Here is a 27,217-nt window from a genome sequence, read left to right as displayed (position 1 = left end):
TATTTCTACTGTCTGATACCCTGAAGAACATTAAGTTTATTCTTGACTTATTATAGTCTAATACAAACTAACTCCCTAACAAAATACACTTCCCCGACACGACTAAAACATGACAGTAGTTTGACTCCATTTGGATTTTGTCAGGTGCTTTCTTTCTCTGCATCTATCCCCCCTCCTGCCTTCTAGGTTCTTATCCTGTATTTTAGGCCTATATATATTTTAAACTTCACAGATGTTACAGTTACCATTTTGTACAGTTGATATTAATTTATATTCACCCCCAAATTTACTTTTTCCTTTATTTCCATTTTTCCATTTTTCATCTGCTTGAAGAATTCAGTTTATTCTCTCTCTTAGTGCAGGCCTGCTAATTCACTCAGATTTTGTTCTGTTAAAATGCCTTTACCTTCATTTTTGAAGCATATTTACTAATATATAATTTTAGGTTACAGGAAATCATACAGTTGTCTTCTGGCTTCCATCATTTTTGTTCCCAACTGCAGTCTTATTTCTGTCCCTTTGAGGGGACTGTTGTCTTTTTTTTTCCCTCTGGCTGTTCTTTAGATTTCCCTTTTGTCTTTGGTTTCAACGTTTTATCATGCTATGCCTAAATATAGCTTTGATGGAATTCACCCTGCTTAGAGTTTACTGATTGATATCATTTATCAGTTGTGGAAAATTCTTAGTCATTATTTCTTTAAATATGGCTTCTTCATCATCCTTTCCTGTTTTTCTAGATTATAATTTCACAAACTCTTTTGAGATTGTCCACATGTTTCTTATGTTTCTTTTTCCCCCATATTCTTTTGTTTTTTTTTCCATTATGCTTTGGTTTGGATATTTATATTGATTTTTCTTCTAGTTCACTAATAATGTCTTCCTTTGTGTCCAGTATGCTTTTAGACACATCCATTGAATTCTTAATTTCAGACATTTTTCAGTTCCATAATGCCTGTTATTTTTATGAGTTTTAATTCTCTGTAGAAAGTCTCTATTTTTAAAAATAATTTTGTCTGTCTTTCCTGTGCTAACTCCAGGCTGAATCATCTGTGGGTCTGCTTCTGTTTTCTGTGTTTTCTCCTGGTTATTGGTCATACAGTCTTGCCTCTTTTATGTCTAGTAACTTTTGTATTATATGCTGGACATGGTGTATAGAATCCCAGAGGCTCCAGATGATTTTATCTTCCACTAGAGAGGGTTTCCTCTTTCCACTTTTAGGCAGACAGGGTGGGCAACTGATTTCAACTAATCTGAGCTAAGTCAGATCTGGGCTGCAGTTTTGGTAAGACTCTATCTCTGATTTGCCCTGTTCCTAGGATGTGCCCTTCCAGGTGTTTCAGATTGAGAGCCTGGCAGGTATTTGTCTTGTCCACTCTAAAAGACTTTGGGAGATTCAGTTTTGCCTTTCAGAGGTCTCAGCTTAGTCCTTTAGCCTTCTGCCCCATGCAACTTCAAATTTTGGCAAATGTCTTGAGGGAGAGACTGGCCGTGTGTTTGAGGCCCCTGAAGTCTCCAATTTTGTCACTCCAGCCCTGCGTGAATGCCAAAATCTCTGCTGGTTTCTCTGTCCCCCAGTAGGGGCCTTCTGCCAGGGGGTACGCCTGGATTCTCAACCTCTAGATGCGCCCAGAATTGGTAAGTGACCCCAGGTGAAAAGTGGCTGTAGGCATAAAATGACCATGCCCTCCAGGGCTTCCTCCTTGCCTGTTTCGTTTCAGGCCCCTCCCTCTGGTGGGTCATTGTTTCCTAGTACCACAAGACTGGGAGATTTTACTACCTCTTTAGCCTCTCACGTTGGCCTTGTGTTTGAGGCTGATTTTATCACTTAACCCCATGCACCCACTAAAAATTTTGCTGGTTACTCTTTCTCCCAGTAGTGACCTTCTTCTTGGGTCCTCTGCTCATATGCTAATCAGCAAATGTCCCCAGACACTGAAACAGTTGCCAGTCCATCAGCTTACCCCCGATTGATTCTCCCTCTCTGGAATTTTAGTCCATCTACTATACATTGTTTCTCTACTTTTCTGATGCCTTTAAAAATAAGGTTTTCAAAATTTATTTGGCTTTTTCAAGTTGTTGTTACCAGAAACATTGACCTGCAACATCCTACTGCATCCTACCCAGAAGCAGAAATTTGAGTGATACATATTCCACTTAGAAAATTTCTAAATGAAATTACTTTTTTGTCTTTGGCTCTCATTTTTTTCTTTCTGTGTTGTTAGTCCTTGTTAGGGAAAAAAAGAAAGATACCTCACCCTATTTTAGTGCATTAGTAAATGCAATATTTACTCTCAGAGTGTAGTCTGCTATTATCTGGCTTTTTCTTTCTTTTTCCTTGAAGTGCCTTTGTTAACAAAGACAAATAATCATGGATCACTAGGATTAGATAATCTGTAAATTCCGTGTTTATTGTTGAGTATATTGTTATGGGAACAATTAATTATAACATTGATTTTCTTCCATGCATGTAGTTTCAGATGATAATGAAGACACTGATGGTGACGGTGTTCATGAAATAACAAGCCAAGATAGTCCAGTTTATCCCAAATGTTTGCTTGATGATGACCTTGTCCTGGGAGTTTACATTCACCGAACTGATCGGCTTAAGTCAGATTTTATGATTTCTCACCCGATGGTGAAAATTCATGTGGTTGATGAGAATACTGGTCAATATGTCAAGAAAGATGACAGGTAATTTTTTAAATTGTGCAGCCAACCCTTGAAATTGAAACTGTCTGCCATAGAAGTCTCTTTTCTGCCATTGACAGTCAATGGGAATAGAGCTATATATAGATGTGTATTAGAGAATGGTATACTAATTGTAGGTGTTCATCAACCATTGATATTGATCAGTATGTTTTATAGAAGAAATGGAGAACATGTGTTAATTCAGTAATTCATTTTAAGTGAAGGGGAGTTGAGAGAGTTTCTCCCAAGCTTAACTTTCATTGTATGGCATTTAACTTGCATTGTAAGTCATCTGATGTGGCACTGCTTTAATTGTCTCTAACCTCATTTTTTTCTTTTGAAGTTAATATGTTATCTGTGCCTCAGATGAGACAAATGTCTTGAATTTAATTTTTCCTAATATTAATTCTATAGCTAATACGTGTTTGAAGGCCCAAATAGGAAGTATAATATTGATAAAATAAATGACAGTACTAGAATTCAAAAAAAGGTGTTTGTTTGGAAAAATGGCAGGCCTGGGAAACTTGAAAATTATCAGAAATGTTATTCACTTATTCATTTGTCTTGGAGCATACAAAGAAAATATGACACACCTCAAAGTACTTACAATCCTGTTGTGATCATTTTGTTATTTAAATCTAATGTACTAATTTATCACAAACTCATTTAAGATTCTGAAGGTGTTACTTAATTCCAGCTTTGTATGCCAAAGGTGTAATCACACCTCTCACTTTATGTGTAAATAATAAAGTAATTCTATGAAACTGACTGATAGTATGTAAATACAAGATGAAACTAAGATACTACTACTTTTACGTCGTATAAAATTTGTAGTTTTCTAGATAGACAAAATTTTTTTCCTTATGTATCATGGCTGTTTATCATCTTGAACACTATCACTCTATTTTTTTCTTGCCTTAAAATTGTAAAGAACTGTGTTAATGGAAGTATCTTTTCTGAACAGTGAACGGCCTGTTTCATCTTACTATGAAAAGGAGAATGTGGATTATATTCTTCCTATTATGACCCAGCCATATGACTTTAAACAGTTAAAATCAAGACTTCCAGAGTGGGAAGAACAAATTATATTTAATGAAAACTTTCCCTATTTGCTTCGAGATTTTGATGAGAGTCCTAAAGTCATCCTGTTCTTTGAGGTATGAATTGAATAGACCAGTTTAAACTAAATTTTAGTTAATATTTTAATAGCACAGATATAAGCTATTATTTTAGTAGATCAATAATACAACAAAGTAGTGTGAGAATTTGACCTCTAGGAATAATGTATTTGTAATGTGCTATGGAGATACAAGTAATCGTGTCTTTGCTGAGCCTTTACTAGAACAAGTAGTTAGCCATTTGATTTATTCTGTATTATTTAATCCTTACAACAATGCCATGACTATTCACTGAAGTGATGAATCTAATCTATGTCTAAGCAGCCTTCCATTTTTAACCCTCTTCACAAAGAATAAACTCATTTAACTGTATCAGACTTCCTAAGATTTTGTATACTACTAGGAGAAATAAAGAAGAAAATACACAGATCGCTTGACTAATACAATGTATCATATAACCAAAATGAAGTAGAACTTCTTAGATGTCAAGGGTTAGTGGAGGGTCATAGCAGTCAGGGAAAGCTTTATGGAGTAGAGCGCCTGTGAGCTGACCTTTTTTAAAGAATTAAATTTATTTAAACTAAAAAAAACCCAAACCAGTTCACCTATTCTCTTAACCCCCACCCCCCACCCCTAGCAACCATCAATCTGTTCTTGTATCTATTATCTTGGTTAGTTTATTTGTTTGTTTAGATTCCACATATTAGAGAGATCATACAGTATTTGTCTTTCTCTGACGTATTTTACTTAGCATAATGCCCTTGGGATCCATCCATGTTGTCACAAATGGCAAAATTTCATTGCTTTTTATGGCTTAATAATATTCCATTTTGTGTGTGTGTGTGTGTGTATGTGTGTGTGTCTGTGTGTCTGTGTCTGTGTGTGTATACCACAATTTCTTCATGCATTCATTCATCAGTGGACATGTAAGTTGTTTCCACATCTGCACTGTAAATAATGCTGCAATGAACAATTTTGCATTAGGGTTTTTGTGGGTTTTTTGGATAAATGCCTAGAAGTGAAATTGCTGGATCATATGGTAGTTCTACTTTTGATTTTTTGAGGAACCTCCATATTGTTTTCCACAGTAGCCTCACCAGTTTACATGCCTACCAGCAGTGCACGAGGGTTCTCTTTTCTCTACATCCTTGCCAACACTCGTTCTAATCTTTTTGATGATAGCCATTCTAACAGGAGTGAGGTGGCATCCCACTGTGGTTTTGACTTGCATCTTTCTGATGATGTTTGATGTAGAGCATCTTTTCATATACCTGTTGGCCAGATGTCTTCTTTAGAAAAATGTCTCTTCATATCTTCTGCCCACTTTTTAATCTGATTATTTTTTTACTATTGAGTTGTAAGAGTTTTTTACATAGTTTGGATATTAGCTGACTTATTATTTCTAATTTTTTACTGCAAAGGAAATGAAGGCTCAAAGCATAAAGTGATTATCCCAGAGTTACTCCAGTTTTAGATGAAGGTAATTAGTATTTAAAGATAATTTGAATCTAAAATATCACATTTCTTTTCCCTACTTCATGTTATCTCTCCATAAGCAAAGGAAAGGAGAGAAAGCCTCTCCTCCAGTTTAAGCAAGATGGGGAATTTTAGCATGGGAAAAAGCAAGGCATGACCAGAGCCAATAACTTATTTTGTAGAGTCACTTGTTTTTATGATCCTTAACTTTCAGATGATCTAGTGTGCTTATGGTATGAATCCACCATTTACAATTGTGATTATGTTGTATGATTTGTACAAAGCCATGCTTTTTAAAAAAATGATATAATTTGTATATAAAGGTACTGTTTCTTTGTCATAGAAATTTGTCCTCCATTATCATAATATTATTTTATACTCATTTTAATAATATTATGAGATTTAAGAAAGTTAGGTTGTTGAATTATAAACACTTTTGGTTGATTCTTTTTTAAAAAAATTTTTTTTTTGGGTGTTAAACCCAAGTCTTTTTTTAAAAATTTATTTATTTTTTAATTTATTTATTTATTTTGGGCTGTGTTGGGTCTTCGTTTCTGTGCGAGGGCTTTCACTAGTTGTGGCAAGCGGAGGCCACTCTTCATTGCAGTGCGTGGGCCTCTCGCTATCGGGGCCTCTCTTGTTGCGGAGCACAGGCTCCAGACGTGCAGGCTCAGTAGTTGTGGCTCACGGGCCCAGTTGCTCCGCGGCATGTGGGATCTTCCAAACCAGGGCTCGAACCCGTGTCCCTGCATTAGCAGGCAGATTCTCAACCACTGCGCCACCAGGGAAGCCTGGATGATTCTTAAGGTTTGACATAAAATGTTATTGTCTACAAAACTAATTTTTGATTTCAACTTTTTAATGGTGTATTGAGGACCACTCGATAATATCTATCAGAGGTTCTTAAAGCTGTTATTCCATTTTCAGGTATTTCACCTAAGGGAAAAATGACAAATGCACAAAGATGTGTGTGTAAGGATATTTATTTAAGCAGTGTTTATAATAGCAGAAATTTTAAGGAAACAGATCTCTTCAATTAGCAAGAGGTTTGGTTAAATAAATTATGTTTTTTAATTAAATTTATGATATTTCTAATACAGAAGAATACTAGGCAGCCATTAACATGATGGTATACATATGTATGTATTGACTCGAGCTATCCACTACATATTACATGAAAATAGTTTGCAGATAGCATTGGAACACACAAAAAGGTTTAGATACCTATAAACTAGATGTTAATGTTGATCAGCTATGGGTCTGGATTATAAGTTTTTACTTTATTTTATATTTTTCTTATACTGTCATTATTTTTTTCACTGAGAATGTATTACATTGAAGACAAGTTTAAGTATATAAAGAAGAGGAATAAATGGAGTGCATATTATGTTTTAAGCAGTCCTCTATAAAGATTTGTTATCTCAGCTGAGCTTTTGATAAGCACCAGGAAGCGGTAGTCTCTGACATGTACCTAGAATACATGTAGTCTCTGTGACAGGTTGGTTGCAAATCCATGAGCTTTAATATCCAGTTAGGGTAGAGATATGAAAGAAGTTCTCTTGAGAAGCCTAATGACAACATATATCTAAAGAGAAAATACCCAGTTTCAGGAAGCTGATCCAAGGAAAAACCCACAGATTAAGGCCATGAGTTTTTTAAACAAACAATTCTTTGAAGTCTGCACTCATACATTAAAAAAAGAGCAAAGCTTAAGAATTTTGTGTCTGGTTATTTTTGCCAGGACTATATTTGAGGTAATTAATGCTTTGTCTTGAATTTTAAATAAATCTTAAAGATTTATTGATAAAAGATAAAGTGGTCAAAAAATGGACCTTACTAACTGGATGAGTTAACTCAAAAGTGAGTGAGATGAAATAAAAATGTTTTTCTTCTCTAAGGGAGGATTTTTAAAAATTTAATAATACATTATTAGGAAATATTAAATTTTAGATAGCCTAGTATACTGTGAAGTAATTTGTTATGCTTATTTACAGATTCTTGATTTCTTAAGCATGGAAGAAATTAAGAACAGCTCTGAAATTCGAAACCAAGAATGTGGCTTCCGGAAAATCGCCTGGGCATTTCTCAAGGTATGTTTTTCATCCATTTTAAAGAATGTTTAAAATAATCTTCAAATCTGATGCGCTACTTTTTTCCAAGTCAGTTTGGTTTCATATAAGGAGTTATGATAAGGAGGTAAGATTGCCATGGTAAAGAGTTATTAATTCAAGCTCAGGTGATGCTCATTCAGATTCTTAAATATTTATTGAGTGCTTAGTGTGTGCCAGGTACACTATTTGGCTCTAAGGATCCAGCACAGAGAAAGACACACACAGCCCTGACCTCATTTATTCAACTCAACAAATTATTTATTATTTATGTGCCAGCCACTGTTCTGGTCAGTGAACAAGGAAGATAAACTCCTTGACCTCATGGCCTTCATATTCTAGCAAGAAAAACAGACATAAAACAATTGATTATACAACTTAGCATTTATTACAATTTTTATAAATACTCTCAAGTTGGATGGGGTAGATGATGAAAACATCCTGCGGGGTCAGGAAAAGGTCTCCTGCAGAAGAGACATTGAACCTGAGCATGAGCTGGATGGCAGTAGTGGGAAAGAGAGAGTTCTAGGTAGAGGCTACAGGCTATGCAAAGACCCTGATGTTGGAAGGAACAAGGAATACCTAGATAACCACAAGAAGGCCACTAAGATTGGAGGACAGAGACTGAAGGGGAAATGGTGCCTGAAGAGCTTGCTGAGGTAGACAGGGCCTTGATAATACAAGGTCTTTGAGCCATTATAGCAACAGGGCACCATTATAAACTTTAAAGAGTAATGGGGGGCTTCCCTGGTGGCGCAGTGGTTGAGAGTCCGCCTGCTGATGCAGGGGACACGGGTTCGTGCCCCAGTCCGGGAAGATCCCACATGCTGCGGAGCGGCTGGGCCCGTGGGCCATGGCCGCTAAGCCTGCGCGTCTGGAGCCTGTGTTCCGCAACGGGAGAGGCCACAACAGTGAGAGGTCCGCATACTGCCAAAAAAAAAAAAAAAAAAGTAATGGGAAGCCCTTTAAGGATTTTAAACAAAAGGATGAAATAATCTGATTTATTTGTTAGAAAGATTACTTTGCTGAGTGGAGAATGGATTAGAGAGGGTACAAAGGTATGTACTGGAAATCAAGGTAGAAAATTCTTGCTGTAGTCTAGGTATAAAATGATGGTGTCTTGACTAGGATGTTTCAGCAGAGATGAAAGACGTGGATAGATTAACGTTTAAAAAGGGGGACATTTTACTTACATAATTCTTTTATTTCTGACTTTAAACATAAATTTGAGTTTTAAAATGTCTTGAGTAATTAACCTGTTTTGTATTATAAAACTTTTCCATTTGTGCATCCATCCATTCAACAAGTATTTACTATTTGAAATGTACATGGTAAATAGTCTATGAAAATAGTCTATGAAATGCCAGGTACTCTGCTAAATATAGGGCATTCATAGATAAATTAGACATTGTCCTTGGCCTCCAGTTCAGTTTCTGTATAAACGTATTACCTATATGATTACGTGCTATGGAGTAGATGCTGTGAAGACCCAGATGGGGCACTGAATCCATGTTGTGGGTTAGAGGCTTTAGGAGAGGTGCAGTCTGCTTGCTGAAGGGCAGTCTGATAGGCTGAAGAATCACTTAGTCCATTGTACCTTCTAAAATCTCCCTTCTATAACCTGTTATACCTTTTTCTAGACCCCCTCTCATACCAAATAAAAAAGAAAAAGGCAAAAATACAAACAAACAAAAAAACTGCAAAGAAGGTCACTTTCACATAGTAAACATTGCCATCTTGTGGTCTTATTAGAAACTTTTCATTCCTTTTATGCTATGGTTTGTGCAGAACTGCAGTATTTACTGTAAACTGCACTTGGGAAACAATGTATTTCACAGCATTTTTACCTTTGTGTCATATTAAGTTTTATTTATTTATCCACTTTATGCCATTGATATAAATGGCAGTCAGGAATAAAGTGTACATTATTCTATGTGCATCCTCTATTAGAACACGTATCTCTTTCATTAGACTGAAAGCTTTTCAAGTCACTGGTGATTCTTTTTGGCCAATTTGTTGAACATATTTTAGTCCTTATTTTACCAGATCTCTTTGCATTTAATATATCACTCTTCAAACTCTCTATTTTATAATATCATCACTCTCCGCATATTAATGGCACATAGAAAGTGCTCCGTGAATATCTATTGAGAAAGTGGCATGAATCAAATTAAAATGTGAATGTTTTAAAACCTATACCATTGGTTCCAGGACTGTCCTAGATAACTGTAAAGTTATCATAGTGGTCCAAATGAACCCCAAAGGATCTTTGTCCAGATTTAAATGAGACTTTATCCTAATTCTCAGGTAGAGGCGCTTTTGATTCTTTTAGCACATATATATGACTGATCTTTTAAACTAAAAAATAATAAAGCCTTATTTATTCAAGTTCCACTTTGTAGTTTGTAATCATAATGGCAGGATCTTGGCTGAATCTTAGTTGTTTACTCATACTAAGTAGCATACTAGTATAAACTAAATTGCCTGGTGAATATTAATACAACTTATGGAAAGTATGATTTAGAATCTGGGGAATAAATACCTTCTAAAAATGATATTATTCCCTTATGATAAGCTTCAGGCAGATAGTAGTACAGTTTATGAAGGGAATCTCGACTGTTTAATATTTAACAACTGAACATCTCAATTGCTCAATTTGAAACTGGTTTTTTACGCCTCTATATCATAACATCACCTCTCAGCTTACGACCTCCATTGACTTTACATCTTCCCCTGAGAGGGGTAGGGAAACGATGAGCTATATTTTTTGCCAGCTCTGTTTCTTTATTGATGCCTCATTCCTGAACACACTGCAATCTGGATTTTGCCTCAGCTACTAAAGCTTCTCCAAACATATCACTATGACTTCTATTTACCAAATTATTGAACATTTTCTAGTTCTTCTTTTATCACACCTGTGTGCATGATATCACTCTCTTGAAACTCTTGTTACCTTGGTTTTCTCGACACCATCCTTTCCTGATTTTCCTTATCCCATTCCTTCAGTTCCTTCAGTTTCCTTCCTGGTCTACCACCTATCTCTTTAATATCAATCCTACTCATGATTCCATCTTTAATCCACTTTTCTTAGACCCACTTTTCTTGTGTGTGCCTCAGAATTCAGACATTTCAACTTGGGTGACCCATAGATATCTGACCCCCCCCCCATGCTGAACATCTTCCCTAGATCTCTTAACTTTTCCACATCTGCTGCTTCAGTTGGTAGCACCACCATCTGTCCAGTCTCCCAAGTTTACAACCTTAGAGCTGCCCTATCTGTTTTGGTAGCCACAGGTCATAAGTGACCATTTGAATTCAGATTAATTAGCTAAAATTAAATATAATTAAAAATTAATTTCCACAGCTGCACTAACCACACTTCAAATGCTCGATAGCCATGTGTGACTAATGGATACTGTTTTGCATGGCACAAATAGAGAGCATGCCCATCACCACAGAAAGTTCTGTTGGATAGCGCTACCTTAGAGTCTTTCTTGATTCTTCTCGTTTTTACTTTCCAAGTTGCATGAGTCAGTAACAGTTATTAAATATTCCCTGTACTCGGTCCCTTCCTACTCTTGGAGTTTGTCAGCTCCACCTGCCTAAACTGCTGCAAAAGCTCCCAACTGTCTCTACTAATTTGTAAAGGGCACAAAAGTTAGCAAAGGTATTTTCTACTTGAGTCATAGTCTAGTGAAAGAGGACCTATTTTGAGTTGGTGACATTATTTTTCTCATAAGAATCTCCATTTATGTAGCTGAAACATACGTTGTCTTGTTTAATAGTTTCTCTTGATTGAATAGACCTTTTTAAGAGGGTAGACTAAAATATTTTAAAAATGTAGTAAGGGGCTCAAACAAGTTTAAGTATCTTAATTACTTTTTTAAAATAATTTTGACTTTTTAAAAATTTAAACATCATGAAATTTTACCACTAAAAATACTGATGCTGAACAAATGGGAAATTTGTTTCTGTTTAAATAATATGCATTTTAATCTTTATTACAAACAGTATTATTACAAACAAATGTGTATTGATCACCTCCTTTGAACAAAGTAACACCCAGCACAGTAATGTAAATGCTTTACCAACAGTCTGAAGTTGTATAGGGGAAAAGACACAGCCATTGGGAAGATATTTTAAGTCATTTGGGCTATCTTGTCAAAATGACCTGGAACTGTGCTTGACCAACTGTGTCAGTGTTCTTTCCTCTGCTTTACAAATCTAAAGAATTTCAGCATGCCATGTTAATCTTTTTAAAATGAGTTTTTGACTATATACTATTGCTTTATTGGTTGTATTTTCAATGAAGGTAACGTTTTATTTGAATTCTTATTTTAAGCTTCTAGGAGCCAATGGAAATGTAAACATCAATTCGAAACTTCGCTTGCAGCTGTATTACCCACCCACAAAGCCTCGATCCCAATCAAATGTCGTTGAGGTTTTTGAGTGGTGGTTAAAATGTCCAAGAAATCGTTATCCATCAACGTTGTATGTAACTGTAAGAGGATTAAAAGTTCCAGAATGTGTAAGTTAATAGCGCATGCAAAAAATATATCTTCCATTGTTGAGATTAAATGGTGACATGTTTCTATTTCTAAAAAGGTAGAGTCTTTAGAATTATTTTAATAGACTTCTGAAATAGAAAGGGACCTTCAGAGATTATATATTAAGCCTGTAATAGCTGATACTTAAAAGATACTTAAATGAATTTTAAGTACTAAGTATAGATTTCAGTTTTAGGAAAAAAATACATTTTTTTAATAATACTGATCCTTAAAAATTAAAGATAAGAGAATGATTTAAAGTGGGAGTTGACAAATATTTTCCATAAAGGACCGGACAGTAAATAGTTTAGGCTTTGTAGGCTATACAGTCTCTGTTGGAGCCACTCAACCTTGCCTTTATAACGTGAAAGTAGCTACATAGACATATGTAGGTGATAACTAAACAAATGGGTTTGGATGTGTTCAAATAAAACTTTATTTACAAAAACATCATCAGGCTACATTTGGCCCAGACCATAGCTTGCAGACCCATGAATTACAGGCACATTTTTTTACAATATTATTCAAATAATCAGTAAGTAATATTTCTACTTCTGTGTCACATAGGTTAAAATTATGAATATCTTAGCGAAGCATTTGTCCTAAAATGAGGTGAAACTTTTGCTTTTGTCTCATTGCTATAAGACATTTCAGGCCAGTTGCATATTCTGTAGTTGATCTTATAAAATGTGACCATAGGGTTGGTTTCATTGGTTTGAGTGTAGTTAAACCTATTTTAAGAAATGGAGGATTTAAAAATCTTTAGATCTTTATGTTATCAGTTTCATGATCCTAAAGCCAGAGATACCATAGTACAATGTCAGGGCCATAATATAACATCTGGTAGGTATTGGTGAAGAGGCAGAAACAAAGGGACAGAGTTACTAAAACTATTTTATGTAACTATTGGAGTTCTGTTTTATTCCTTCCCACTTTTAAGGCTTTTGGGTTTAGGACTGTAATTTCAAGCAAAAAGTAGGATTTTTTTCTGGATTACATTTTGAAAACATTTTCATATTATAATGTTTGTTTCAATATTTTAAAAACCATATATGCTAGAAAAGAGAAAAAGATTAACGTGATATATACATTTTCTCACTTTCTATACATATTTAGATAAAGCCATCTTATCGTTCTATGATGGCTCTTCAGGAAGAAAAGGGTAAACCATTGTATTGTGAACAACACCATGAGGCACGTTCAGTAGACACAGAACCTGGATTAGAAGAGTCAAAGGAAGTGGTGAAGTGGAAACGACTGCCTGGGCAGGTGAAGTGGTCTCTGACACTGGATTCATTTAGATATTTACTCATTTACCTTAAAAACGCCAACAGCTCCTATGGTAACTGGCTTCCTACTTAAAACTCCCAGATTATCCTTGTTTTTAACCATGATCTTGTCTTTCTATTAATTCATTTGGTAAATAATAATAGAGTGCCTATCATGTGCATAAAGACACTATCGTAAGTTCTTTAGTGACCTGGGGAGTTTTATTAGTTTGTCAGAGCTGCCATAAAAATATATCACAGACTGGGCCTCTTAAACAACAGAAATTTACTTTCTCATAATTCTGGAGGCTGGAAGTCCCAGATTAAGGGTTGGCAGCGTTGATTTACTCTGAGGCCTTTCTCATTGGCTGGCAGGTAGCTGCCATCTTGCTGTGTCTTCATGGTCTTTTCTCTGTGTGCGTGCATCACTGGTGTCTCTTCTTATTATTATCAGATTAGGGCTGTACCCTAGCAACCTCATTTTAACTTAATCAGCTCTTTAAAGACCTTATATCCAAATACTGTTACATTCTGAGGTACTGGGGTTAGGGTTTCAACATATGAATTTGGAGGGACACAATTCAGCCCGTAAATCTACAATTTATGGATTCATGAACTTTTTTATAGCTCCTGGCTTCTTCCTGAGTCACATTTTGATAGAGATAGGTATATGTATATATCTTTACTACAAGTTGAGCTGTATTTAAGCTTTTTCTAAAGTTCTCTTACTTGGTTAGCATATTTTGTAGTGGCAAGAAGCATTACTGATAAAGTTTTGCAAATCTCTTATTTCCATGAAGAGTGGAGTGGTTCATTTTATATACTCAGTATATACAAAGAATGACTATTTTCCTAGACCTGTTCACATTTTGTTTTGCATGATATCTGACTTTCTTTCTGAGGCTAATTTTACAGATACATCTTAAAATCAATTTTAAATACTTCAGACATAATAATATGGAGAGAATAATACTTAGACTGTGGCCTTGGGGACCTTTCACGTCAGTTGGGGACACGGGAAGTGGTTACAGTGTTGTTCACTGTCAGGTTTGCTGCAAAGAAGTCTTGAGGAAATATAGCTATAAAAATAATTGTTTAGATCAGTAGTTCTCAAAGTATGATTTGGGGACTGCTGGGAGTCCTGAGATACTTTCAAGGGGTCTGTTGAAGTCAGTCTGTTTTCATAATAAGATCATAATGATTCCATAATGATTTAGTTTTTCTTTTTGACTTTCATTCTCTCACAAGTATACACTGGAGTTTTCCAGAGACTAAATGATACATGATATCACAAGAGGGTGAATGCAGAAGCAGTTATGAAATTCCAGCTCTCTTTTATTAAGCCAGATGTTAAAAAGATTTTCAAAAATATAGAACAATTCCACTTTATGTAGTTATTTTTCATAAAAAGAAATTATTTATGTTAACATTTAATAGGTTTGCTCTGTTGTTTTTTAAATGATTAACAAATATTTTAAAAATTTCTCAATTTTAATTTCTAATATAATAAATATCTGTTTATATAGCCACATAAAAGCTTTTTGGAGTCCTCAAAATTTTTTTAAGACTGTAAAGCACCCTGAAACTAAAACAGTTTGAGAATTGCAGCTATGTAGAAGGTGATCTGGAGTGGTGGAAGAAGGGTTCATTCAACAGGTTGGTGGAACTTGAGGTAGACTTTAAAGCATGGCAAAGTTAAGAGTGGGTGAAGAGGACAGGGAGGAGTATTTCATATTGTGGCAATGTTGTAAATAAATGGGAAAGCACCTGCTGTATTCCTCAGGCACTCAAAACTTGGCTGGCTGGAAACCCAAGTTTGTATAAGAGGTAAAAGTGGTGTGATAGATTAGGCCCACATTGTGGAGTGGCTCTAATGGTAGGTAGCCTAATATTTGATTGTGTGGCATTGAGAGATAATGGGAGGTTTCAGATAGGGAGGAAGCACGATAACCGTTGTATTTTAGGACAGATTAACGCTGGTGATGGCAGGTAGATCTTGAGGTAGGATACATCAGAATGAGAGAAAGGTAGCCATTGCAGTCATTGATGTGTGAGATGAGAAGGGTCCAACCTTGAGAAGGGTCCAATACCACAATACCTTGGGGTATTGGTGGCAAAAGTGAGAAGTAAGAGGTAAATACAAAAGGAAAGACCTAGTGTGAGTTAGTGACTGACAAGGTAGTGAAGAAGGGGAAAGAGTTGAAAATGTTGAGGATCTTTATTGCTGTTATTAAAGGATCATCAAGTGCCTCTTCTGCATACAGTGTCAAACTCTGGGAATACAAAGAAAATGATGGTGCCGTTAGTAGTTTGGCTTAAGTGATGAAGCACAGAGTTTTCCTTAACTACATCTCCTCCTCTAAGAGCAGCAGCAAGTGGTTATGAAACTTCCTAACTTTTCCTTCAATTTTTGTCTTCTTTTTATCCCCCTTTCCCTTTTCTATATCATCCCAATAGAGAATGGAGGGAAAATGGTGTCTGGTACATTATTGGCACCTAATAAATGTCTGTTGAATTTTTCGCCTTTCTAGTAGCTGCTCATAATGCTGCCTCTTCATAATGCTGCTAAATCTTGATGCTACTTATGAAAAAGCTGATACCAATCTAGAAAGCGGGCCCTTGAACCAGTAGTCTTTGACTCGACCCGTTAAGCTGGGCTTAACCCTCTGAATAATCCTTATTAGCTATATATAGTAATAATAATTACAGGTTTACTGTGATGAATATATAAAAAGACATTTGTAATAAAGTGCCACATTCTTGGCATATAGTAAGGGCTCAATATATGTTCAGTTGAACTTTTTGAATAATAAGAAACACAGGAACTAAGGCTCACAAAAGTTTGAAAGAGAGAATTAGGACAAATAAAAGTAAGTAGTGGGCTTCCCTCGTGGCGCAGTGTTTGAGAGTCTGCCTGCCGATGCAGCGGGCACGGGTTCGTGCCCCGGTCCGGGGAGATCCCACATGCTGCAGAGCGGCTGGGCCCGTGAGCCATGACTGCTGAGCCTGTGCGTCCGGAGCCTGTGCTCCGCAATGGGAGAGGCCACAACAGTGAGAGGCCCGTGTACCGCAAAAAAAAAAAAAAAAAGTAGTATTTTCTACAGCAGATAATAATGTACAGAAAGTTTTGGTTTCATCTGATAATAAGGAATGAAACATAAAAATTATGAAGGAATTTTAATAAAATTAGTGAATGAGAACTCAATAGGAGGTGATTGATTTACTTTGAAAATACATTTTGGAAGGCAGTACAAATAGTGGTTACTTTAAGAGAGAAAAAAAGAAAGAGAATGAATATTCATACATCATGGACTTCAGCTAGGCCTATATGGCATTTATAGACTCAGAACAAGTTTATGGTTCAGCAAAAATCACTTATTAGTTGCTGTTATGAAATAAGGGTGTAACATACATTCATTTTTGTGGCTGTATAAAAATAATGTGGTAGTGACAGCTTTGGAGTATCAGATATTGAAACTTTCTATTCATATTTTGGGTGAATAGTGCTATTAGGCATGGAGTATAAATTCATTTAATTTTCTGGAGAATTGAAAGTGATTCTCTGCTTTGAAAGTAATTTACTATGGTTTTCCATCATTTGCTTACTTGCTTCTTCCTCTGCATCACAGTAGAGGGACTTTTTAAAAAACCAGAAACTGCAACAGCTACAATAATTGAAGTTAACAGCTAGCTTTCATATTTTCATCTTTATCTATATTGGTAAAATATCTATATATCTATATTCTTCATCTATATTGGTAAAATGTATGTTTTTCAGGCTTGCCGTATCCCAAACAAGCACCTCTTCTCACTAAATGCAGGAGAGCGAGGATGTTTTTGTCTTGCTTTCTCCCACAATGGAAGAATATTAGCAGCAGCCTGTGCCAGCCGGGATGGGTATCCAATTATTTGTGAGTAATGATCCTTCTGTTTAAGCTGATTGTAGTCTATACGCAGGATGTTTTTTGGTTTTTAAAATTCATTGAAATCTTAATTTGAGTCATCCACTAGTACTACTAAATTAAAATAGATTTCCTCAAGTAAAGTAACAGTTCTTTTATAATAATTTTGCACTTTGCTATACAATGTCGGTCCAGAAATAGAATGAAAATGATCAAATGAAGGAAGATAAATTTATTTTTAAAACATTCAGGAGGTATTTTTTAAGCATTTTCTACTTTAAATATAGAAATTTTGCAACATGAAGGATTAATAAATCTCTTGACAAATTTTAATCCAATTTTAGTCAGTTGATAGTAGTGATAATTTGATTATGAAAGCCCTCAAATTTGTTATGTGCAACTAAGACCTGGCACAGCCAAATAAATAAATATTTTTAAAAAAAAAAGAAAGAAAAACTTGAATTTAGATATACTTACTGCTTAAATCTCAAAAAACAAAAGAAGAATCTTTGTCGTTTTTTGATTATGGTGTGTCTACTAGGAATTCATTTAGCTTCTGGGATGTGCAGATTGATGTTTTTCACAAGTTTGGTCAGTTTTTCATCTTTATTTCTTTGAATGTTCTTTCTACCCCTTTCTATTTCTTCTCTTCTTCTGGAACTCCCATCATTTCTATATTGGTACACGTGATGGCGTCCTACAGGTCTCCGCACCTTTATTCATTTTTCTTAATTTTTTTTTCTTTCTGCCCCTCTGACTGCGTAATCTCAATTGACCTGTCTTCAAGTTTACTGACTATTCTGACAGTTCATATCTGCTGTTGATACCCTCTAGTGAATTGTTTATTTCAGTTATTGTACTTTTCAACTCTAGAATTTCTGCTTGGTCTTTTTTTATATGCTCTATTAATTGGTAAGAAATAATTCTCACACCTTCGTTCTTTAGATGTGGTTTTCTTTATATCTTTGAACATATTTATACAAGTGAATTTAAAGTCTTTATCTAGGAAACCAGTGTCATAGACAGTTTCTGTTGACTGCTTTTTTTCCTGTGTGTGGCCATACTTTACTATTTTGGGGTTTTTTTAGGGGTGTGTCTCCCTAGAAAATTGGATATTTTAAATATTACAATGTGGCAACTCTGGAAATCAGATTCCCCTCTTTACCCCCCTCCATTTGTCCACCTGGGATTTGTTGTTGTTTGTTTAGTGATGTTCCTGGACTAATTCTGTGGTCTTTATCCTTTGTCAGGTTTTACCCCTGGAGTCGTTGCTTGGTTAGCTTAGTGGTCCGCTAGTGGTTAGAGAGGGATTTTTAAATGCCTGAGTGAATGGGTCTCCCAGCCTGTGCCGAAGTGCTGTGCGTGTGTGTGTGTGTGTGTGTGTGTGTGTGTGTGTGTGTGTGTGTGTGTTGGGATATGGTTTCAATTCTAAAGTAGGGAGTTTACAACTTTGCCTTAGCCTTTACTTGCACAGCCCTCAGGGCAGTCACAGTAAGAGATAGGGCCTTTCAGGTCTTTCTTGCACAGTATATACACAGCCTTTCATGTGTAAGTGTCCTTCTAGATTCCCCAGAATGTATTGGAGCTTTTCAAAGTGCCCTATGAACATCTCATTCCCAGTTTTTCCTTTTGAATTTTTTGGTCAGCCTCTTCTTAGGCCCACCTGGTATCACTGTGTCAGATAGCCACACCACTGATTATTTCATGTACCCTAGAGTTTCAGCTCTTCACACAGATCATGCTCAGAGCCAGGTCAGATAAAGCCAAGCCCTGAAAATGGAGCCTTTCCGGGAGCTGCCAAGCTGTCCAGCAGTGATAAATCTTGGAGGTGGGGCTTTGGAGATCTTCAGGCCTCTTCTGCCCCATCCCATAGCTGCTAGGCTGCTGGTTTTCTTCGTAGTTTCAAGGCTGTTGGTTTTTAAGTCCACTTTGGAGCTTGGGAGAGGGGAATGGGAACAGGACAAGCTAAAACACGGCAGAGCTCAGTGTTCTTACCAAGATTCAGCTGTTTTCTTTAATAAATGCTCCTCAGATTTTTGCAAGCCTTTCATTTCCAGAGTTCTGAAAAAGTTAATTTTGACAATTTTTGCCAGTGTTCTCGTTGCTTTTATGGGGAAGCAGATTTTCCGAGGTCTTTATTTTGCTATTACAGAAGTTCTTGTGTACTGCTTGATAGTTTAAAGAGCAGTTGGTTTTACCACTAGGTGGAAGTAGAGACTTGGAAAGTATTTTCTGTGTTAAGTTGTTATCTTAGATTTCATTGTATATATATATATATATATATATATATATATATACCATAGCCATAACACAATGCCTTGTTTATCAGATTAAATCTCTGTTCATTCTCTCACAGTAGTGTCTATCATTTTTAGTATTAGAATTTTTTTCTCACAATAGCACAGTTTAAATTTCTCATTGCTTCGAATAGTTAAATTTTGGTTGGAATTTGATTGATTTTCAGATAAGATAATACCTTATTCATGAAAGACCAAATTACAGAATCTTTGAAGTGAATTGCAATTTAAAAGTTATTTGAGGGACTTCCCTGGTGGTCCAGTGGGTAAGACTCCACACTCCGAATGCAGCGGGCCTGGGCTCCATCCCTGGTCGGGGAGCTAGATCCCGCATGCATGCCACAACTAAGAGTTCGCATGCCGCAGCTAAGACCCGGCACAGCCTAAATAAATAAATACTTTTTTAAAGTTATTAGATTAATAAATTGATTATCAAAGATTATTAGGATTGCTTTGAAGAGATAAGAATAATTGTTAATTGTAGCCCATTATAAAATTTTCGGTATGTAAATTCTTGTGTCTAAAGCAAGTGAAAACTTACTTTTAAATAGATTTTGACTTTTTTTTTTTCTTTTTTTTTTTTTTGGTGGTACGCAGGCCTCTCACTGTTGTGGCCTCTCCCGTTGCGGAGCACAGGCTCCGGACGCGCAGACTCAGCGGCCATGGCTCACCGGCTCAGCCGCTCTGCAGCATGTGGGATCTTCCCGGACCGGGGCATGAACCCGTGTCCCCTGCATCGGCAGGCGGACTCTCAACCACTGCACCACCAGGGAAGCCCGACTTTTTTTTTTTTAACAAGATGTTGGGGGTAGGAGTTTATTAATTAATTAATTTATTTTTTCTGTGTTGGATCTTCGTTTCTGTGCGAGGGCTTTCTCTAGTTGCTGCAAGCGGGGGCCACTCTTCATTGCTGTGCGCGGGCCTCTCACTATCGTGGCGTCTCTTGTTGCGGAGCACAGGCTCCAGATGCGCAGGCTCAGTAGTTGTGGCTCATGGGCCTAGTTGCTCCACGGCATGTGAGATTCTCCCTGACCAGGGCTCAAACCCGTGTCCCGTGCATTAGCAGGCAGATTCTCAACCACTGCTCCACCAGGGAAGCCCTAGACTTTGAAATTTTTTAATACTGAAAATGTCTTTGGTGATAATATTCTTATAGACAGTGCTTACCTGGTATACAAATTATTATAAATTATGAATTTTTATGTTATTCGGTTAAGAATCCTCTATCTGGAAACATACTAATTTTCGAATATTTTCATTAGTATATGAAATTCCTTCTGGACGTTTCATGAGAGAATTGTGTGGCCACCTCAATATCATTTATGATCTTTGCTGGTCAAAAGATGATCGCTATATTCTTACTGCATCATCTGATGGCACTGCCAGGTTAGTATCCTTGAGAAGTACTTGCTGTGTATGCTGCTTGCCCTCAAAGAAAGCAGAGCGAATGAATATAAAGTGATATAACTACTCTTATGCTTCAGTGATGTTTTGCTTATCAAGGAACCGTCATAAACATGCATCATACAGACTCACTGATTAAATAAGAAGTAATGAAAACGTTTTTTCTAAAGGCATTCTGTTAAATATATTTCGTTTATGTAATATATAATGTTTCTAGTCCTCACTGTCTTTAAATGATCATTTTGTACACTCTTTGATTAATATTTTGAGATGAAGTTCTTAAACAACTGAGATTTTTCCTGGAATATAAACTCTTGATGGCAGGGATTCTGCCTCCACTGTTAGCTGGATGCAGAGGCCAGGACATGGTGCTGCTCAATGCATAGTGTAGGGTCAGTAAACGAATATGCACCTTATGTTTTAAGAGCTTAATAGATTGTCAACTATTTGCACTGTTCAAAATGTCAGTTTTGAAAATAATTTAGCCCCTTCCAATTTATAAGTATCACAATAAAATATTTTAAAAGTTACTTCTTTAATCTGTTACGTTTATTTCCTACCTCTGTTGTCTCTTTAGTATCTTTCTCTATTGATTTTTTACTCTCATCTTAGAAGTATGTTTAAATCTCCTTATCTTAAGGAAATCTTTTTCTAAACTCCTCCTGCCTTTCAGGCTACCACGTTATTTTTCTTTCTACACCATCAAGAAGCATCCTATACACACTGTCTTTACTTTCCCCCAGTTAGTCTGGCTTTCACTTCACGCGTGCTATATAAACTTCCTTTGAGAGAGCTGCAGTTTCTTACTAATTTTCGGATCCACTGGCTAGTTTTAGTCCTTACCCTGTTTGCCTTCACTGCAATAATTCATTATTGACCAGTCTTGAAATATTTTCAAGTCATGGTTTTCATTGACAACCTCTTCTGTTTTCTTTTTATCAGTCTGACCAATTCTCATTCTCTTGTTCCCTTTCTTCTGCCTGTTCTCTGTACATGCTATCCCCAAGATCCTTTATTCGATGTCTTCTGTGGTTTGGTGTGCTTATCCTGGTCTCTCTCATCTCCTTGGCTTTGAATCTCACTTACATGCTAATGACTTGGAGCTCCTTCTCTTTTTCCGAATTCAACTTTGTATTACACACTTCTGCCTGGATTGCCCAGTGGCACCTCAGATCCATAACGGAAATCACCAAATTTTGTTTTCCTTTTTTAGCCCTCATATAGTTTTTAATGGCATCCTTATCCACCCTGTCTCCCAAGCTGGGAACTCAGAGTAGTACTCGTGTTTCTTTTCTACATACAGGTAGTTCTCAAGTATATTAATTCTGCCTCCTAAAAGTCTCACATTCTGTCACATTCTTTCTATCCTCACTGCTGTTGCGTTAATTCAAGTCCTTGTTATCTTTTGCTTAAACTGTTGCTGCTAAGCTTTCCCAGTGTTCACCCTCTAGCTCCTCCATCCCTGCTATGCTAAAATTCTTTCCAAAACCATCTTTCATAATGTCTTGACTTTAAAAATCTTTGCGCTTTGGAAAATATTCCAGTTCCTTAGCATGGCATGACAGGCATGACCCTCATTGACCTTCTGTCGTCCCTTGTGCACTTCCCATGTACCCTCTGCCTCACCCACACAATCTTTTGAAATACCTTTAGCATCTTATCTTCTTTGGCATCTCCATGTTACCTGTGGGCTCTTCCTATGCTGACATGCCCTTCTCCTCCCCTTCCTGCCCAACTCATTCACTCAACACACGTCTAAATGCCTTTTGTAAGCCAGGGTGGGCTCCTAGTCATCATTTAAAACCCAGCTCAGATTTTACCATTTCTTGAAGTCAACTTGGGTTTCCTCGCACAGCATATATTGTAGTAAAGGATATTTTTTTCTTTATGTAGCTTGGAAGTTGATACTAATTTAGGACTCTTTACATCCTAAAAATACTGTTGTGAAGGATTAACTGAGTGAAGAGAGAAACGCTGTGGCTAGAACAAAAAAGGCAGTGGGGTTTTTGAAAGAGGTGAAGAATACTTACACTGAATGAGCTAAAGTCAAAAGGAAGAGAACCAGAGTTGCTAATGCTCAGAAGTGGCAGGAGTTCGGGTTTCTGCCCAGGTCCTCTGTTATCTTCCGGGGTTACCGTCACCTTTTATTGTTAGTGTCTCCTGAGTAACTGTTTTCCACTGGTTAGCTCTCTGCCAGATGGGCTTAACCTAAATCTCCGTCTTTAGTTATCTTCAGTATAATTTGAGAACACTACAGTTCAGCAGCTCCTAATATAATCAGAAAGACTTATCCATGTGTAATGGCTCCCAGATAGACCCATAAGGCCCCACTCTGCCCTCTCTTCACACATACTGTTTTAACTTTGGAATGTCTTTTTTCTTTCCTAATTCTGATAATTTTTGTTTGTGTTCATCTGGTCTTTACAGATTTGTATATCACTGTTCTTCTCTGTCTACGGTCAGTCTGATTTTTTTTCACAAACCCATTAATACATTTCTTTTGATCTTGGATTCTACCATTGCTTGGGTGATGAAAGCCATCATTGGTACCAATTCCGCTTTTATGTAAAATGCTTCGTTTTTATTTTAAGATATTGTGTCTGTTCTAATTATATTGAGCTGTTTTTAAGGTACAGTTGCTTCATTTCTTCTTGTTGTATAGTATTTCAGATAATGCTGCTAAGATTTATTAGCAGGCCACTGAAGTTTTTATCTTTTAGCATCCTCCTTAATATTCCCTCCAAATTAGTGATTTTGTTCTTTCTATACGTACTATATTTCATGTTACATATGTTCATTGAAAGTATCACTGTGGTAAAAATGTTTATGCAGTGACACACATGCTTTACTTTTACTTGAAAACATGTTCTTTCACTTCCTTCATTTATTAGGTTGAATTCTTAGTAATTAAAGATCATATCCTGTATTTTAAGCAGCTGCTGAGAAAACTTATAGAATGTTATTCTTGAATAACAACTGTATTTTTTTTATAGATAATTTTGAAAAAGACTTAATTTGCTTCAGTTCTTAGACAGTAATTAAAAGGATGAACTATAAATCCCCATGTTAAAAAATTAATAAATTCTTCTAATTCTGATAACTTAAATTTTTAAAAATCGAGTGCTTCACACTCACAAAGCACCTGTTTGTTCCTAGATTTTGCCTATTTTTGCATATTGACTTGCAGAGTATCTAACTCTTAGAGTTTACTCTTGTCAAGACTGTAGCAATAACAATATTAATTTCTTTCAAATCACCTGTTATATAAAGGAAGAGATAACAAGAGTATTAAACATAAAGTGAGTGCTCGATGATAGCCTGTTTTCTATAAAATATTGTAATGATTTTAATGTTATTTTACTCAAGTATTTATATAGTAATTTCAATGTGCCTTCTAAGTCTTTGAGATGTTTATGTTCATTATCTATGCTTTGAAATTACAAATATAAAGTTAATAGAGTACCCTTTTCTCTAAACCCTCAACTGTAAGCACTTTGGAAAAACAATATACACAGCCTAAATGGGAAATCATTGAAATTTCTCCCTCTGTTTTGTTTTTTACTTATATTGTATTAAATGCAGTATTTTACCAACTATCCAATGTGTTTACTCAATGCCAAAAATAGGTAGGTTTAAAAAGTACAGACATATACAAGTACAGTTTTTTCATTTTACAGTATAGATTACAATTAGTAGAGGAATTAACCATTATGCTTGAAAATAACTATAAGAAATAGCTTTGTCAAACTGAAAGAACTCTGGCTATCATATAATGTCATCACATTATTTTTACTGTTACAAAATTTACCATTGGTTGTTGTCACTTGCTTACTTTTATAAAGTCCATTGCTCATATTGGTTCTTAGAGAAATGTCTGCCTTTCAGAAGCAATATGTAACTTTTTTATCCTTTTCCAGGATATGGAAAAATGAAATAAACAATACAAATACTTTCAGAGTTTTACCTCATCCTTCTTTTGTTTACACGGCTAAATTCCACCCAGCTGTAAAAGAGCTGGTGGTTACAGGATGCTATGATTCTGTGATACGTATATGGAAAGTTGATATGAGAGAGGATCCTGCCATATTAATCCGACAGTTTGACGCTCACAAGAGTTTTATCAACTCTCTCTGTTTTGATATTGAAGGTATGTCCAAGAATATATGCCAGTTGAAGGCTAGTTACATGAAGAATTTTGAAAAATTTTCTGTTTCACTAGGATAATAATTATTTAAGCTTGAGGGTGACTTTATGTATCAGATAAAATTAAATATGTTTGTGCATATTTAGATTTATGCATATTTTGAAGATCATATGATAGACCTTGGTATAAATTTGGCACTGAGGGAATTGTTAGTTAATTTTGAAGTCAATAAATTTCTAAACATTTTGATTCAACTAATCTTTGCTGTAACAACCAGTCCTGTTCCAAATTGCAAAATATATTTCATTGGATTGGTGATTATTCCCTTAGTAGGTTTTTTAAAGGGCCGTTTTATGTAAAGGGTAAAAATGAGGAAGATGGGGGGTGGAAATCCCAGAGGAATATTGAAAATATATATTTTAAATGTAGCAACAGGATTTTTTTTTAAGTACAGAAACATATAGAAGGGAGATTTGCAATTATTTAAAGGTTTAATCTTAGAATATGAGTATTAAGGATAGTGTTTAAAGGACATAAAATATAGGTTATTTTGTCAGCTGGAATAATAAAGAAATTCATTATTAAATAGTCACCTTTTCTATTATTTCAGATACTAGGTGTGTATAGCTATAATAAATTGGTATGGGATCCAGATCAAGATGATAATACTGCTAATGTACTCCGTTCAACCATAAGGATGTTTATAAGTAGGAACACATTCAGGAAAGGTCAACCAAGGATAGAAAGGCGTCTGAAAATTCCGTCATAATAGAAGTAGCTCATAGAAGAGAGATGAAGAATTTCTTCAAATATTTGGTTAAGATGTGGAAAAAAAGAGAAGTCCTTCTACGTCGCTCTGTAGGTAGAAGTAGGGCCAAAGCTGCAAGAAACAGATTTTCTTTGCTCAAAATTAGAAAGAACATTCTAATATACAGAGCATTTCATCAGTTGAATAAGCTACTTTTGTGTAAAATATTACATTCACAGTTGCTGAACAACCATCTGTTCATAATGGTTTGTAAGATATTCCTGACGGGTTATGAAGTTGAATCTGATGATCTCTGAGGTCCCATTCAACTGTAAGATGGTTTGACTCTAAGAAATTGATGCTGAACTGAAGCACCTGTTATTTATTATTTTATTCATTCCCTGGTCATTTATTGAGTTCCTACCAGGTCTCAGGTATTATGCTAACAGTATATATTAGAGTATAGGTGTTTTTCCAGGAATATAAAATAGATTATATAGGTTAATGAAGGTGAGCAATACAGATCATATTGGATATTTCAAATAATTTGTTTAGCTTTGGAATTTGAGCCACGTACACATAAACTGAGATGCTCATTTCTTTTTGTATTCAAATTCAGGTAGGTGACAAAGGGAAATAAATCATCAAAAATAATTCAAAAGGGTGAAGAATTCATTTAAAGATAGTTGGGATCTGACTGCCTTTTGGACTTTTTAAAAACTGTAATGCCTTTTACTAGCCCTTCAATTCTTTGTTTTATTGGGATGTGTTTTCCCAATTTCATAATATTTGTTTCAACCTCTGTGTGACATTTATATGTAAGTAATTTTATTTTTTTAAATAGGTCATCACATGTATTCAGGAGACTGCACAGGGGTGATTGTTGTTTGGAGTACGTATGTCAAAGTTAATGATGTGCAACACTCAGTGCGTCACTGGAGTGTAAATAAGGTATAGAACCATTTCATATTTGGGGATTTAATTAAAGAAATGGGGGAAAAAAATTGAACCACATGACTTTAAGATGTCAGGACAGATTCACTTTGTTATAAAGCAGAAACTAACACACCATTGTAAAGCAATTATACTCCAATAAAGATGTTAAAAAAAAAAAAGATGTCAGGACATTCCATTCGTTCTTTTCAAAGAAATTAAGTTTTTCTCAGTACCTGAGAAGTCAATTATCATGTCTTCCTGATGGCTAATTGATAATATAGTGACGTAGTGAAATTTTCTTCATTTTGGCCAGGCTTTTGTTTCTTATTTTGAGCCCTAATTTGCCCTATGGTATTCAGGGATCCATTACTGAAATTTATGCAAAATGAGGTATATGTTATATCACCATCTGTACATAATAACTTATATTTTCTGCTATTCATATTATTTTTTTCTTGGTCTAATAACATCACTAAAAACACTGTGCTCAAGGTTTTGTTAACAGTGCTATCCCTCAAAATTGTGTGATCAAGATTATATAAGTATGAGAGGGCCTATCATTTAATCACAGTAATTGTTTC

At 35.7% G+C, this 27,217-nt stretch overlaps 1 protein-coding gene across 20 annotated transcripts in view; it reads left to right on the top strand.

Annotated features, from left to right (window-relative positions):
* AHI1 (Abelson helper integration site 1) overlaps positions 1-27,217 on the top strand; it is a 219,081-nt gene that overhangs the window by 28,438 nt on the left and 163,426 nt on the right. For 19 of the 20 annotated variants that reach the window (XR_012324850.1, XR_012324849.1, XR_012324848.1 and 16 more), the window contains exons 7-16: positions 1,531-1,635; positions 2,472-2,691; positions 3,653-3,845; positions 7,277-7,372; positions 11,733-11,918; positions 13,054-13,206; positions 16,984-17,116; positions 20,667-20,790; positions 24,726-24,955; positions 26,545-26,651. Coding sequence is in view for 12 of the 20 variants with exons in the window: in XM_073789617.1 (XP_073645718.1) it covers positions 1,531-1,635; positions 2,472-2,691; positions 3,653-3,845; positions 7,277-7,372; positions 11,733-11,918; positions 13,054-13,206; positions 16,984-17,116; positions 20,667-20,790; positions 24,726-24,955; positions 26,545-26,651 (1,547 nt within the window). In the remaining 8 variants the exon portion in view is untranslated. The remainder of the gene's footprint in view (positions 1-1,530; positions 1,636-2,471; positions 2,692-3,652; positions 3,846-7,276; positions 7,373-11,732; positions 11,919-13,053; positions 13,207-16,983; positions 17,117-20,666; positions 20,791-24,725; positions 24,956-26,544; positions 26,652-27,217) is intronic. The other variant, XR_012324852.1, reaches the window with a different exon arrangement.

The sequence above is a fragment of the Tursiops truncatus genome, chromosome 12 (genome assembly GCF_011762595.2).
Source record: "Tursiops truncatus isolate mTurTru1 chromosome 12, mTurTru1.mat.Y, whole genome shotgun sequence".
NCBI lineage: Eukaryota > Metazoa > Chordata > Mammalia > Artiodactyla > Delphinidae > Tursiops > Tursiops truncatus.
The sequence above is the reverse complement of the archived record's forward strand: the minus strand, read 5'-3'. Positions and strand labels throughout refer to the sequence as shown.